The sequence below is a fragment of the Antrostomus carolinensis genome, unplaced genomic scaffold (assembly GCF_000700745.2).
Source record: "Antrostomus carolinensis isolate BGI_N321 unplaced genomic scaffold, ASM70074v2 scaffold24645, whole genome shotgun sequence".
NCBI classification, from domain to species: domain Eukaryota; kingdom Metazoa; phylum Chordata; class Aves; order Caprimulgiformes; family Caprimulgidae; genus Antrostomus; species Antrostomus carolinensis.
This window is the reverse complement of record NW_010317411.1, coordinates 32160-46104: the sequence shown is the minus strand read 5'-3', so window position 1 is coordinate 46104 and position 13945 is coordinate 32160. Positions and strand designations below refer to the sequence as shown.

Here is a 13945-nt window from a genome sequence, read left to right as displayed (position 1 = left end):
GTATTTTTACTGGGGATCACTGGGATTTCACTGGACCACTGGTAAGATTCAATGCAGAGAAAAGCTTACCTTCATTTTGAATTTCTGCTTCTTTTTTTCCCCAAGAGAATTTCAAAGCACATGCTCTATTTATCCCAGATGGAAAAAGCCTGTTCTTTGTTACAACTGTACAGCTCCACAGAATCCACTTAAATAACTTGGGTTTGAAGATAAGAATTTAGCAGCAGGAGAAGGGAATAAAGTCCCCTAATTCTCACAACTTTTTGTGCTCAAGTGGAAGCTGAATATTTAGCAAAGAGAGAGAGTCTGTCCTAGGGAACCAGGACACAGCTCAAAGAAACAGCTTCAGTTTTCTGAGGTGAGTAGCTTTTCTGGACCAGATTCTTACACATTGCAAACACAGGCAAGGTGACACACACTAGTCAGAAAACAGGCGTGTGTACCCAAACCACTGCATGTAAAATGTTATAAATGAATGACTGCGTTAGATTTGGTGCTGATCTGCACTGAGCACTCATTTAATTTACACCCATTCAACGTCCCTGTTAGTGCCCATCCCAAACATCAGCGGGGATGATCTTCCTCACTCTGCAACCAGGCTGATTACCTACCTGTGACAGAGAAGCCATGGCTGCTGGTTAAATGTGTGGCTCACACCCCCAGTGAAACCACACAGCTCACACTGGTTTCCATTTCAGCACGTTGCTGCTTTCTTCTGGTGGCTCACAAAATGCAGGCGAGCGCCAAGTTTACCAAACAGCTTGGCTGATGTACACCAAGCCAGCATCTGCTCCAGCAGTCGCTGCGGGGTATTTTTTGCTGTGCCACATTGGCATGCTCACCCATTTGTGTATGTGAATCACTTCAGACATAGACAGGGCAGGAACAGCACTGATTGCTGTGGGTTTCACTGAGGTAGAACAACTAAGCCAGGCCATGCTCTGGCAGCTCTCCTGCATTTCTGACAGTGGGTAAGAGAGGAGAAACTATGCGGTTCCTAGTCATCAAGGACCACACACAGCCTAAATCTCTCCCTGCTGGTTCTATACATGTTAGCTCCTAAATAATTACCTCCAAATGCCATTGGCAGTAGTTGGATCTCATGCCACTACTGTGTACTGTAAACTCTCCCACCCCCATCCCTGCCCACTTCCCCACCCACATACACAAACACACACTCCAGGAGAAATGAGAACAACCAGCCAGGGAGCACAGCTCGCCTAGCCAAAAAAATGCAACCACACGGCTCTGCCAAGACTCCCACAAGGGAGAGGCTAAATGAGATAACTTGTGGCTTTGCCAAAGAGAGATTCACCATACTCCAGGTGGAGAACACTGCGAGGCAGTGATGGGCTGGGAGGTGGGAGAGAGAAAAAAACCATTCTATGCAATCTCACACCAACATCCACGTGCACCATCCCCAGCTCTCAGCACCCGAGCTCCTTTCCTCTAAACACCAGGCAGAGTTCCGCGGCGTGCTGTGCTGCCTGGCTGCTCGTCAGCACCGCAGGGCAAGCTCCACCACACTGACCCTGGAGTGCCGAGGGCTGGCAGGGCTGCCAGCAGAAATACTGCACTGCCAGCCTCCCCAGGCAGGCTGCAACACCCCTGCTAGCCATCCCCACAGCCCATCCTCCCCCAACCACCCTCACCAGCGAGCTTACTTAGCCAGGGTGCTGTTAAGTGCTCCAGCAGGATTCTTTGCCACTCTGACAGCTTGAGTGGTTTTGGCTGAGCACATCCATAGCTCTCCCAGTTACCCTGCCACGTAACCTGTGTTCCCAGATCATCAGTAACCCACTGAAACTGGCTTTTTGAAGATTAGGTCAGAATCACCACAGACACTTTCATCTGGCAGTTGCTGGACAGGTTTGTTTGAAAGGGTTTACAAGCTAAGCCTCTCCCCTACCCTCACGTAATGCTGCTGTACCATGTAGAGCTGTCCAGGATTTGCAGTTCATATCTGTGGCCTCATTACACTTTAAATAGAATGTGACCAGAAAATTAATAGTGCCTTAATGAAGAGATGTATCCAAATGCTCTGAGCTTCACATCAGCGCTGATTTACTGATGCAGGTGCCTAAAAAAACAGACCTGCAACCCAAAAAGGAAAAGGCAAAGGAAAAAGAATATTTCATTTGCTTTTGGAGTAAATATTTTATTGTAATTAATTAACGTGCACCTTGTACTACTGAGGTAAACTATGACTGAACGTGACTTGAGGAAGCTAGTCTACCTTAAGGAGAGCCATGCAGAATAATAAACCCTTGGGCAAGTATCTTTTATCAAGTGGGACCGTAATTCTTGTCTACAACAAAGACAACTCTTCCTCCTGACCTCCTAGCAATCCAGTTTCATTCAATTCAAGATCACAGCGGTTCCTACTCTGACAAATAACACCACTTTTTTAGACACTGGGACTTTTAGATGGGTGGTTACCTGTGAGAGCCTGAGTGTGAAAACTTGCTGCGTGAGTGACAATGCTGCACGCTTTCTGAACCCCCCCGTTTTGAACCCTCCATGTTCACATCCTCAGCTGCTGCTCTGTAAAATATCCCTGGCTTTTCTGAATAATGGATTCTTTGTCAGTAGCCAAGATATGAGCATGAATATTAAATAATCCTCCCTACTGAGGCATGACAGCATGCCATCATCATTAGTGTAAATGATCCCATTTACAGCCGTAAGCATGCAGGGAGCTGACTGAAACAGATGCAAGCGCACAAGATTTTATGGCAACCATGACTTTCCACCAAGCAAAACCTCGCCGTGCAGTTTAAGGTCAGACAATCACCAGCACACTCGTGCCCAGTGCACTTTGCTATTTCAAAGGCACAATCTCAGAGGAACAAGCACATGCTTTTATTTCTAGATACATCCTGTCTGCACGGTCATCATTTGGGACCCCACGTGTAGATTCTCCCTTTTTTGAACACCCATTAGAAAAATCTAATTCAGTGAATCCATTATGTCCAGATTTTGTCTGGACTTCAGACACAACACAAGAGTGTTGCTACTCAAGATTTAACACACAGGCAGAGTCAGCAGAAAAGACACTGAGAGAGAAAACAACGAGGCTACAATTCCTTCCCTCCTCTTCACTGACACTGTGGAGCAGTAGGTACAAAGCAGACACTGGCCCACCGAATAAACCAGCTCCAGTAACAAGCAAGAGAGAAGTCTTATCCCACTGCAAACAGGCAATTCAAAACATGTTTGTATGTGTGTCTGCGTGTGAAGCACTCAACCCTGTCTAATGCATTTTGCACATCCACTATAGAGCAAATAGAACAGAACCTGGTGGGAGGGGGGGTTAGCTTTGGAGTAAACAGCACTGGGAATAAAACACCTTACAAGCTTCACTTCCACATCAAGAACAGCAGGGAAAAAATGGAAAAAAGGGGAACATTGGCTTCCATATCCACCTACCTTACTGAAGCCCACTGGAGCATACAGAATGAACATGAAATGAACATTTCTTAAGCTTTTAACTATCTCTGACCCACACATCTCTCCCCATGCTCAGCTCCTGGTAAAGCTGGTGGTCACTGAAACCTCTGGGTGTCTGACCTTCCATTACAGCAGGGAGACCACAGCGTGGGAGGGAATCCAAGTTAAATTAATCACTGATTCACATTGGCTTGCTTTACAATACAAGCTGACTGAGCAGTCAAGCTTACATGGAAAATCAAGTTTATTCTCCTTTCCTGTGAAGTGTTTTCAAGGTAATTGCACAAAACAAACCCCGAGAGAAGGGCAGATTCTTTGAGTGTCTCAAGATATCAGTCGAGGAAGAAGAAAAAGGGAGGGAAAAAAAAATCACAAGACTTGACAGATGTGTCATGGAAGAAAACCTTTCTTACCTGGGCACACTCCACTTTGGCACACTCTGCTTCCTGGCAAGTGACATGCCCTTCATCACACACGCAGAAGTCACAGTGGGTAATGTTCCACATCTCGCCGTGGTACCTGACAGTGCCATCGTACAAGCAGTTTCCCTTGGAAGAGACACACTCCTCACAGCACTTCCCAGGACGCTGCACTTTCTTCTCCCCCTACAAAACATCAGCAACCATTGATCAGGACTGTCTGAACCCATTGGCATGGGCATGGCGACACGTGCTGCCAGGGTATCAGTGGTCAATGATTTTTAACTACCTTCTCACAGGTAACAGAGTCACAGGTCTCCCTCTGACATCTGACTTCCCCTCTGTGACAAGCACATGCAGTGCAGGCATTTTTTTTCCACTGTTCACCATGCTGTTCAAAAAGAACGTGTATACAATTGTTAAACACTCCTTGTAAAGAATCAAATGCTTTCCAGAACTCTGTGCTGCTGATGGAATATGACAGCTCCTTCTACATGTCCGTATAAGATAATAAACTTTTCTTTAAAAACACTTATCTCTACAAGATCAGCAAACAGGAAGAAGAGGTATAAGGTCTAGATGACACTGTGGTGTGTATTTCTCATTAACTGCAAGCTACTGACATTGGTGAGGCCTTAGATACTAGTATGAGCAAAAAATAATCATTAACATAAAAGCCCACATACATACATACATTAAATAATGCATTAAAGTAATTCCAGATGATACAGTGAAAGCCATAAATACTTTGACCTTCACCAGTGCTTTCTGCTTTCCTCCTTCAAAAAAGTGTGAACAGAAAGCGCCTAATCTGCCTCACCTTGCAAACCTCCTTTCTGCTTGACAGCAAATTCTTATCTACTCCTAATTTCTTTCAACTCTTCTGGCTTTCCAGGAAGAAAAAAAAAGCAATGGTTGCACTAAGCTATCAGTGCTGGCAGCAAGTCAGATGCTGGGGAGAAGGGGCAGAGAGGTGTGCCAGAACTTGTGAAGAACTGCCTTTTGGTGTGGCTCGTCACAGGTTACCTGGTACACTCCTCCAGACACCAGGCAGGGCTTTGGAACACATTCTGGGCAGCATTTTCCAGGAGATGTAACTGTAACTTCATTCTAAAAAGAAAGCAGGAGAGACAAGAAAAATAAGAGCATGAACAGTGAACAGGGGGCTCAGCATCACCGCCTGGAATTCCAGGCATTCAGTATCTGTCTGATAACCCACAGTTATCACTCAAGGCTTCCTTCTGGCCCCAGTATCTGGGGGCAGTCTTTACAGCATGAGATCAGCATAGAAAACTAGAAATATACTCCCTTCATCTCCTTCTCTGGGCTGCTTTGGATGGCAATTTAGGTCCAAATACCTGTGCAGGGATATAGATGCAGATAAAGACATGCACACAGGATAAAGTACATATATTCAGGTATACAGATATACAGAGGAAAAAAAATTACATATATAAAGCTATGTAGAGAAGCACACTGAAGAGTAAGATGGAGGAGAAAAGGGCTTTTTCCAGGTACTGCCACATTACAAGGTTTTGAATGTGTCATTTACACTTGCCATCTCTCAGGCACTTGCACTGTGTTAGTTAAATCCATACAGCAGAACTGTCTGTACAGGTGTTAAATCATGCTTAAAACCGGATTATCCTAATTTAAACTTCTTCACGAGTGATTTAAATCACACTGGAATAGGCTGGCACTTCACATCAATATAGCAGTTTCTGCATGCCTCAATTCCATCCATCCAAAACGTGTCTTTCATCCCCCTGCTACAATTTCACGTACACTCAATGATTTGGAATGGAGTTGTTCACCAGCACCTCCTCCCAGACACATCAGGAGGACCAGGAGACTGACTTGTGGACTGAAAGTAACACAGAAATGCCCAGCACTATTATGTCATCAGCTTTGCTAGTCACATCACTAGCTTTCAAAGAAATAGTGTAAGACTTTGTACAAAAGTTGCCAACGACAGATTTCCCAGCAGAGTTACAAGAACTCTTTCCTGGATTTCGGTGGGACATGTGGTAGGACATTCAGCTGTGCTCCTGCATTCAACAAGCACTTCTGAAGTTCCTCTCCCTCAGCACCCAGGGAAGGGCACAGTCATCTGAAAGATGGAAGATCAGAGTTTAATACTGGGAGAGCTTATGTATTTGTTTCTGACATGGAGTGGAAAATGAAGGAAGTGACAGAGATAAAGGCACATGCAAGAAAATGTCAGGTATGACCGAGAGCAGAACAGGATCCTGACACATCCTGCCAACGTCCCTTCTACCAGCCACCTTGGTAGGAAATACCTGGAACGTCATCAGAATTGGCTCCCTGCTGCATTACTCTGGATGCTCTCAGACAATTACTCTCAGATACATCACAGCAACTACATAATCCTCTCTGTTTCCACAAATTAAATCCTAATGATTAGCTGATTAAACATTAGTGTGTAATCAGTGAGCAGGTAACATCAGTCCATCTGGAGTGGGAAAAGAGGAATCTAAAGTAGACATAAATTTGTTTTAATGCACAGTATTTAGTCAACGAATACTAATTGAGTATCTCAGGACAAAGCAAAACAGAATTAACATGCACAGAAATAAGTGGGCTTTCCTCCTATTAAAAAAAAAAAAAAGAGAAGTGTTAATTGCACAAACATCTGGTCCAGTAATAGAAAGCTGGGTAAGCAACAACAGGAAACAAAGTTTATGACTACTGCTTTTGTTTTTCTCAGTGCTACAGGGAAGCGTGCTCAGCCAGAGCACACATTTCAAGGGAGCTTCTGGATTCATCACTGGAGCATGGGAATAGTGAAACATTCAATTACCCAGAAATATTAAAAAACATCTGGGAAAGAGCAGCCCCTAAAATATCAAGTCAAGGTCATAAAGAGAGATTTCCAGGGAGCCAGCTCCTGCATTTCCTTAGCATGGCTTGCTGCTGGAGTATACCACGGTGCCCAAGAAAACCGCTACAACGGGCCCAGCGAAAAGAAATCCAAAGGGCACAGTCACACCCTTAAGAACTTCCAATGTAATAACAAGAGTTCAAAAAATGGAGCCACTCGTATGGAGGGTGGAGTACTGTGTGCAGTCTGAGTCCTTCCCTAACCTCTGTGTTAGCACTGGATATCACCTTGTAGTACTTTGCTTGGGATGATCACTGCACAAGTGCTGAGAACTCATCATTTGCCCACAGCACAGACCTTGGAGACAGAAATGTCCCAGTCCTCTCAAAATAATGAGTCACTGCTTGAGCTTGCCGAACTCATCTCACCAGTTTTGGTGATTTCTAGACACAAGCATATGCAAGTGTAAAACAAAAAGTATTTTCTTTAGAGAGTATTTGCACTTAATTAGCCAGCAAAGGCATGAGAAGAGTAAAATGGTGGGGAAAGAAGCTACTAAGGAAGAGAGAGAAAGCACATGTATACTGACAGACTTAACCATCACTGCACATCATCTGCACACAGCAACACTCCCATTTCCACATCGTCCACTCGTCACACAGAAGATCTGCCTGACACCTCGTACACCTGCATGAGAAGTGGACCTTGCCCAGGGGAAGGACAGTGCTGAGCACTGTCCCCAGAAGGCCGAAGGGTCCTGACCTGGCTGCAGAGCAGAGGCTGGCAGGAGGCCGTGGAGCACTCAGTCACACCGTCTTTGCAGACGCATCTGGAGCACCGACCAAGGCGCCAGTCCTCGCCATCCCGGAACAAGCGTCCGTCAAAGGAGCAAGGCTCTGCGAGATATGAAAACAACAGTTAATTTTCTTTTTCCAATGCCCTTTAATCTCTCTCCGTTGCTCATCATTAAAAGACAGGTTTTGTGCATTTTGGAGTTCAAAACCCTGGTTTGTCAAAGCAGGCAATGATAGGAACAACTCCACCAGTTTTCAAGGGCTTTAGATTTGTGAATTAAGAGCTCTGGGTGCACTTCTCCCACTGGACTTCTGTGAGAAAAGGTGTCCGATAGCTCAGGTTTGTTTTTGGAACTTGAAGACCAAGTGTGCAAGTGCCAAAGGTACCCTCGGTACCTAGGAAATACCCACATCTTTTTTCCCAGATTTCTACCTCCAAAATAAGGACATATTGGGCACATCTGCTCACTGCTTAAAGCTTATCACTTCCTCTTGGTCTACGGGTAAAGCCATTAAAAATGTAAATGTCATAGCAGGAGAGAGAGAGAATTAAGAGACACACTTGACAGCAGAGCCTTCCCAACGGAACTGAACGAGGAAAGAAAAACTTTCTAGATTTAGGACTAGAGGGAGATTTCCAGTGACCTGCTGCTCAGATCAATGGTCAGACAGTGCCCCATTCACATGCCATACTCACCGCCACGGCCCACGCATTTGGGACAGCAGGATCCCTCAGCAGTGTCCTGCAGCTCCCCTCGTCCGCAGGCCAGGGCTGGGCAGGCTGTGGGTGTGCAGGTTACCTTCCCGTGGGCACAGGAGCACCGGTCACATCCAGATCCGGCCCACTGCGCGCCATGCTGCAGTGCACAACACAACCAAAGGCACAGGAAACACAGGCGTGAACCCAGCTGCCCATGAGATGAGGAAATACATCTTCTCCCTTTAAGTCCCCTGACATGAGTACTAACTGTACTAAAAAAAGGAAGGTAATCCTGGGAAAGCAATCAGCACAACAGCCATCACTCTCCACCAGCATAGCTGGCAGCAGAGAGAAAAGCCTTCTTTCAGGACAGCTCATCTGTCAAGTTCAATGTGGTTTGCTCCCCACCTAACATTACTATATTGTCTGAATCATCCACAGGAACACCCAAGTGAATGAATGAGCAGGAAACTTTCTCCCCTTAAGCCAAGCAGGACACATTATTGCTCGGCAACATTCCCTTTTTTGCAAACCCTGCTGACCAAACTCCTGTTTTATCACATTATGTGACAGTGACACAACACAAGCCCAAGGAACTCTCCCTCCCACATGTCAGCTAAGCATCCTTCACCGACGTGAACCAGAGCTAAAAACTGCAAAGGATTGCTGCTGCTGAGGAACATGAGAGAGTACTCACGCTGTGGATCTGTCCTTCATGCTGGCAAAATCCTTCAGCTTGGGACACACACTCCGGGCAGCACTTGTTGGGAGCTATTTGGAGCACTTGTCCCTAAAATGACACAAGAATCCGGTAAGCAGTTCACATCAAACAGAGATTTTAACATGAAGGTAAAGACACGGGGCCTTGCTGGACCCAGCGCTCTCAGTTTAGAGAGGAAATGTGTTCAGTGAAATACACAATGCTGCTAGACTAGATCCCTCTGTTGAGAGATGGCACATCAGTGGATTTCGTGCTGTATTTCACGTTTTACCATCAAAACAACAGCAGGAGAATTTACACCCCTAACAGTACCATTAGGAATTCCCCACCTGAACTGGTTTTCAGACCAGAACAAGGTATAGCAAGCACTTAATCAAGACAAAAAGCAAGACTACTCACAGAAAGATCTCTGAGAACTGTGGTACAGATGTAAGATTTTCAACAGAGAGTTTTCTACATGTACAGGATGGATCTCAGCCTAACATTTCAGCACAGCAGAAGTGCAGCTGGCAGGCAGAAGGACATGCATCCATTAACAGCATTTCTTTGGCTTAATAATCACCATATTGTTTTTAGTAACACTACCTGAAATTAATTGAAAACTACTGACCACTTCCAGTCACAGCACAGTCAGGTGATGCTACCACCACCTTGCTCTGCGTGTTCCAGGGGCTTAGCAAGCAAGCAACGTGCTTGCTATGTTGGGCAGCATGGAAAAAGATGATGCTGATGGATTCAACTCATCAGACAAAGGGCAAAACACATCAAAAAAGACACCAGCCAACACTGATGGGAGAGATCGTGGACTCCTGTCACTGAAAACGCCTCCGTGGTGTCTGTCACTGATGGCAACTGCACACGAGGGCCCCTGGCACCACCTCAGGTACCACAGATCTCAGTATTTTCCTCCCACAGCTCATAACAAAAAAGGACCCAACAATTTTACCAATGTGATCACGGTCACTGGAGAGGGAGAGGACACAAAACCAAAACCAGAGAAGAAGATGTCAGGTTTGGGAAGTGAAATGTTATACAATGTGAGATCACCTTCTTCAAAATACTGTGTTACCTCAGGAGACACGCTCTGTCCTTTCCACTTTGAAAGGGTACAGCCAACGTCTAAGAGAGTCCTGCTCAGCAGGGAGTCGTGATTTGTTCTGTCACCATAAAAAATGAAAACACTGTGGTGCTAAAAAACTGTCTTACCTTTCACCTCTTTATTTGTAAGCAACCAGAATAATTTGAAAGGTCATAAGTTGTCTTCCTATTTTCTAAAAGAAACATTTTGATTTTTCAAACCAAAAGAAGTTTCTCACTTCAGTGTTTCCTTCAATGCCGTGTTTTTTAGAAGGTGGAAAACAAAATTAAATATTTCATTTAGCTTACACCATTAAACCCTATTGAAGTGTGATCCTGCTGTGGAGAAACTATTCTGAGTTGTTGGTTTGTTTTGGTTCACACAACAGAAATCATGTTTGCTGATTTTTCACCCACTCAGAGCATTCAGATTGCTCAGCAGGAGGTTTTACACACAAATGTTCAGAACACCACTGGGTAGCTTCTTGCAAAGACTGCCTGGCTTTGTTTATTCCTTGTGGCTGTAAACAAGACCAGCAGTATTAGCATAAACCTCACAGTAAGCACATAAGAAATAATCCATGGAGAGGGACAGTGATTTCTGACTTTGTCCATCACTGGTTTGTTTATGCTTGAAGGATGACTGGATTTTCTTCTTCTGAGATCTTTGATGATCCTTTTCAACATTTAAATGGCCAGGCCTCTATTGAACACTTAAACTCGTGAAGATTTCCCATGTCAAGGAATCACAGATTCATTTCACACTATAAATCTATTTCCTTTTATGAGCTTTTAAGTTGACATCTTTTTATTTATCCAATTTCTGAAAATCAACAACAACATTTTACCTAGCCCACTCATTATTAGGTGTGGCATGACAGCACTTTTTTTTTTCTCTCTCTAGCACAAAAAAATGCTAATGTTTTAGTCTTGGTTTAATCAATAATGGGAAAAACCAGTAAGAATCAAAATTATTTTCTCACTAACGCTGTCAGATCAGAGAACATTTTAACCTGCTTCATAAAGCCATATAATTATACTGGCAGGGCCTCTTTAAAACACTAATTTTCACTGTCATTCATGCATACTACCCCAGTAATCCAGATGCTAATGCAAGACCAATTCCATGGCCAATTAGCTGTAACCATTAATGAAGGATCAGGCACAGAAAGATAAACAGGAGACATGAAAGCTCAACAACCATCACAAGGCAGGAGAAACTAGAAGACTGACAATCTCCGCTCTGCTGCTGCTCCTCAGAGTGGAAAGAGTCCATCTGTACGTCTTAAGGAGACCCAGCTCCATGTTCAGACCAAGGGTGACTGGAAGCCACTGCCATCCTCAGACTGGGAAGTCTGGATCCAGTTCCCCTGGGGCTTCCTTTGGGGAGCAGACCGCCCTTGGGGCACAGGCAGCCTGCAAGCTGTTCCAACCCCAAGCCTTGGGCTGCAGCGTGGCAGGGGAGACAAAGGCTTCACCCAGGGGTTTGCCTGCGTGTGTTTCTCGCACAGGCTGGTGTCAGTGAGAAGTGAAAGGGCACGGAGACACGCCTGACCCTGGGCAGTCACACACCCCCTGGGAGGAGGTTCCACTGCTGCCTCTTGCTTCCTTCAAATCCTGCTGCGACTCAGATCCTCAAAGGGAGCTACAGGGAGGCAGCTGAGCCTAAAGGTGGACACAGCAGCTGTCACCACGGCGTATAAAGATAAGCAACCAGCTCACCTCTTCCAGTTCCTCCAGGCAAACACCTCATACTGCATTGGTTTTTGTGTCCCTCTTACTGACAAGAGGAGCTTTGCTTCCAGTTACTGCTCCTACCGTTCCTTGGCATTTAACACGGTGAGGTGGACCCAAAGAAGCACTTTGACATGTAACGAGGGGTTTAAGGCAGGGGGAGGCTGGGAACTCCAGAGCAACCTGACATTTCTCTCACCCCACAGAACGGGTCAGCTGGCATTTGCAGAGCTGCAGCCCCTTACCTTCTGGAAGTCACACTGAGGGTCTTTGCAGACGGTCGGTTCACAGGTGACAATATTGCTCTGGCAACGGCAGTCTTGGCAAGAATCTGGCTTCCAAATTGTGTTATTCTGCAAATAAACATAAGTTTGAAATTAGACCCATAGAGAACAAGGCATGTGCTGTTTCACACAATAATAAATGGCCCAAATAGCTCAAGGTAGGCAGACTGGAAGAGTAAAGTCTTCAAAAGACCACCCCTCCTCCCTCCCTCCCTCCCTGCCGCACACTTATCAGGCACAACTTTGGTACTACTCATTCAAAAACTTCCAACAGGCAGCTGAAAGACTAGGTCAGACATAGTAAATAATCGACTCCAATAGCAAGATAATCAATAGGACAAAACCTCCAATAACCTCTGGGTGATTGTAGCATCTCTGGGAAACATCTCTGTCATCAAGTTCAGACCATCCAAATTGCAGCTACTGCTACGATCAGAGCTTGTGCAGGGACAGATGAGCTGGCTTTGAGGCTGACCCACTCCTGGACAGAGTGCTGCCACACCATACAGCACCCCGGGAGCTGGGATAGGGAGTGCAGGTAAATAACAACATGTTTGAATCCAAATAAGCTGTTGAAAATAACATTCTTAATTTCCAGTCTGCAGGATGACAGAAATAAAACGTTATCATGCAGCTGGTGCTCCTCTGGCATAGCTGCGACTGTGACTGGAGAACAGAAACCTCGTCTTCAACTCTGCCACTGCACATTTACAGTACAGTTACAGAATAAGCTCAGGTTAAGTTAGGTGTGTGCCAGGCTGTAGCTAACACACACACACACATCAGAACTAACTCATTCTGCTCTCTTTAACAAAGCTTCAGCACACTCAGACCCACCCTAAGACTCCTAAATCCACGGTAACACCCAGAACTCCCAACATCTTTCCATCCGCAAAGAGTGACGTTTAATCTGTTTGACTAAACCATTTGATTTATCTACGGATTTATTCCTTGGCTTGTTTGTTTCCAGCTGGAAGAAGAATCATAAAATAGTGGGTGGCAAAGGAGGAAATCTGTGTGAGAACGATGTCAAGAGTGAAAAGGGGTCTGTGTTTTAAAACCACCAGCTCACTGCAGGGCGAGGCTGCTGCCTGGGAAGCCAGCCCTGGGGTAAGCACTGGGCACAGGGAGGGGAAAGGGAGAGACATTTAGTGCCTCATCACTCGGCTCTCATAAACCTTCACCCTGTGCCCTCTCTCCTTTATTTAAAAAAAAAAAAAAAAAATTTAAAAATGGTGGAATAATGGCCAAAGGACCCGCATGGCAAGAGGTCAGCACAGAGCCGCCTTTATTCACATTTTGAGACTTCAATGCCCAAGTCTGTGATAACAAAACCCTCTCTTTGGTCTTCTCCCTCCCCAATTTTCTATTATCGTCTAAGCAGGCTGGCTCCTCTCTGTGGGCTCGAATAATATTGTTCTAAATCCATGCAGGAGATGCTTGGAAGCATCTGCACACACCAGTGATTTCCATTTGCCGGGTATCCAATCAGAACTGACACTTCTCTGCAGAGGCTTTAAGAATTCAGAATGTAGTTAACAGTCAGGAAACTGCTACCTGATTTTTTGGATACGAGAGTTTTCCACGCAGTTGACAGGTCTCGGCGCTCAGCTCTTTTCACAGTACAGCATTTAGCTTCAGGTTCCTGGCTTATGGAGCAACAGACCTAAACTCAGGTTTGAAAAGCCTAGCGACAATTAAGTTTCCTGATTTCTCTACAGAAAGGTGGGGATTCATTCTCTGTAATGCTACCAAATGTCTGCACGTTACAGCAAATCCAGCACAATGCAACACTCCGGTAATGAGCCACTTGAACTGCAAGGCCACTTAATTCCTCTGAGATGGGAGAGAAAAGCAGCACATGGACGTCATACCCAGGGTGGAAAAGGCAGAGGAGGTTACTGCAGCAAACGCTTTTGGTGGC

The 13945-nt window shown here is 45.3% G+C and overlaps 1 protein-coding gene across 1 annotated transcript in view; it reads right to left on the bottom strand.

Annotated features, from left to right (window-relative positions):
• Positions 1-12090, bottom strand: part of LOC104525429 (extracellular matrix protein FRAS1-like) — a gene marked incomplete at both ends in the record, with an annotated part of 32830 nt that extends 20740 nt beyond the window's left edge. The window contains 7 exons of the mRNA XM_010168584.1: positions 3864-4055; positions 4159-4260; positions 4896-4979; positions 7474-7607; positions 8203-8362; positions 8903-8995; positions 11983-12090. Of these exons, the coding sequence (XP_010166886.1) occupies positions 3864-4055; positions 4159-4260; positions 4896-4979; positions 7474-7607; positions 8203-8362; positions 8903-8995; positions 11983-12090 (873 nt within the window). The remainder of the gene's footprint in view (positions 1-3863; positions 4056-4158; positions 4261-4895; positions 4980-7473; positions 7608-8202; positions 8363-8902; positions 8996-11982) is intronic.
• Between the last annotated feature and the right edge of the window lie 1855 nt (positions 12091-13945).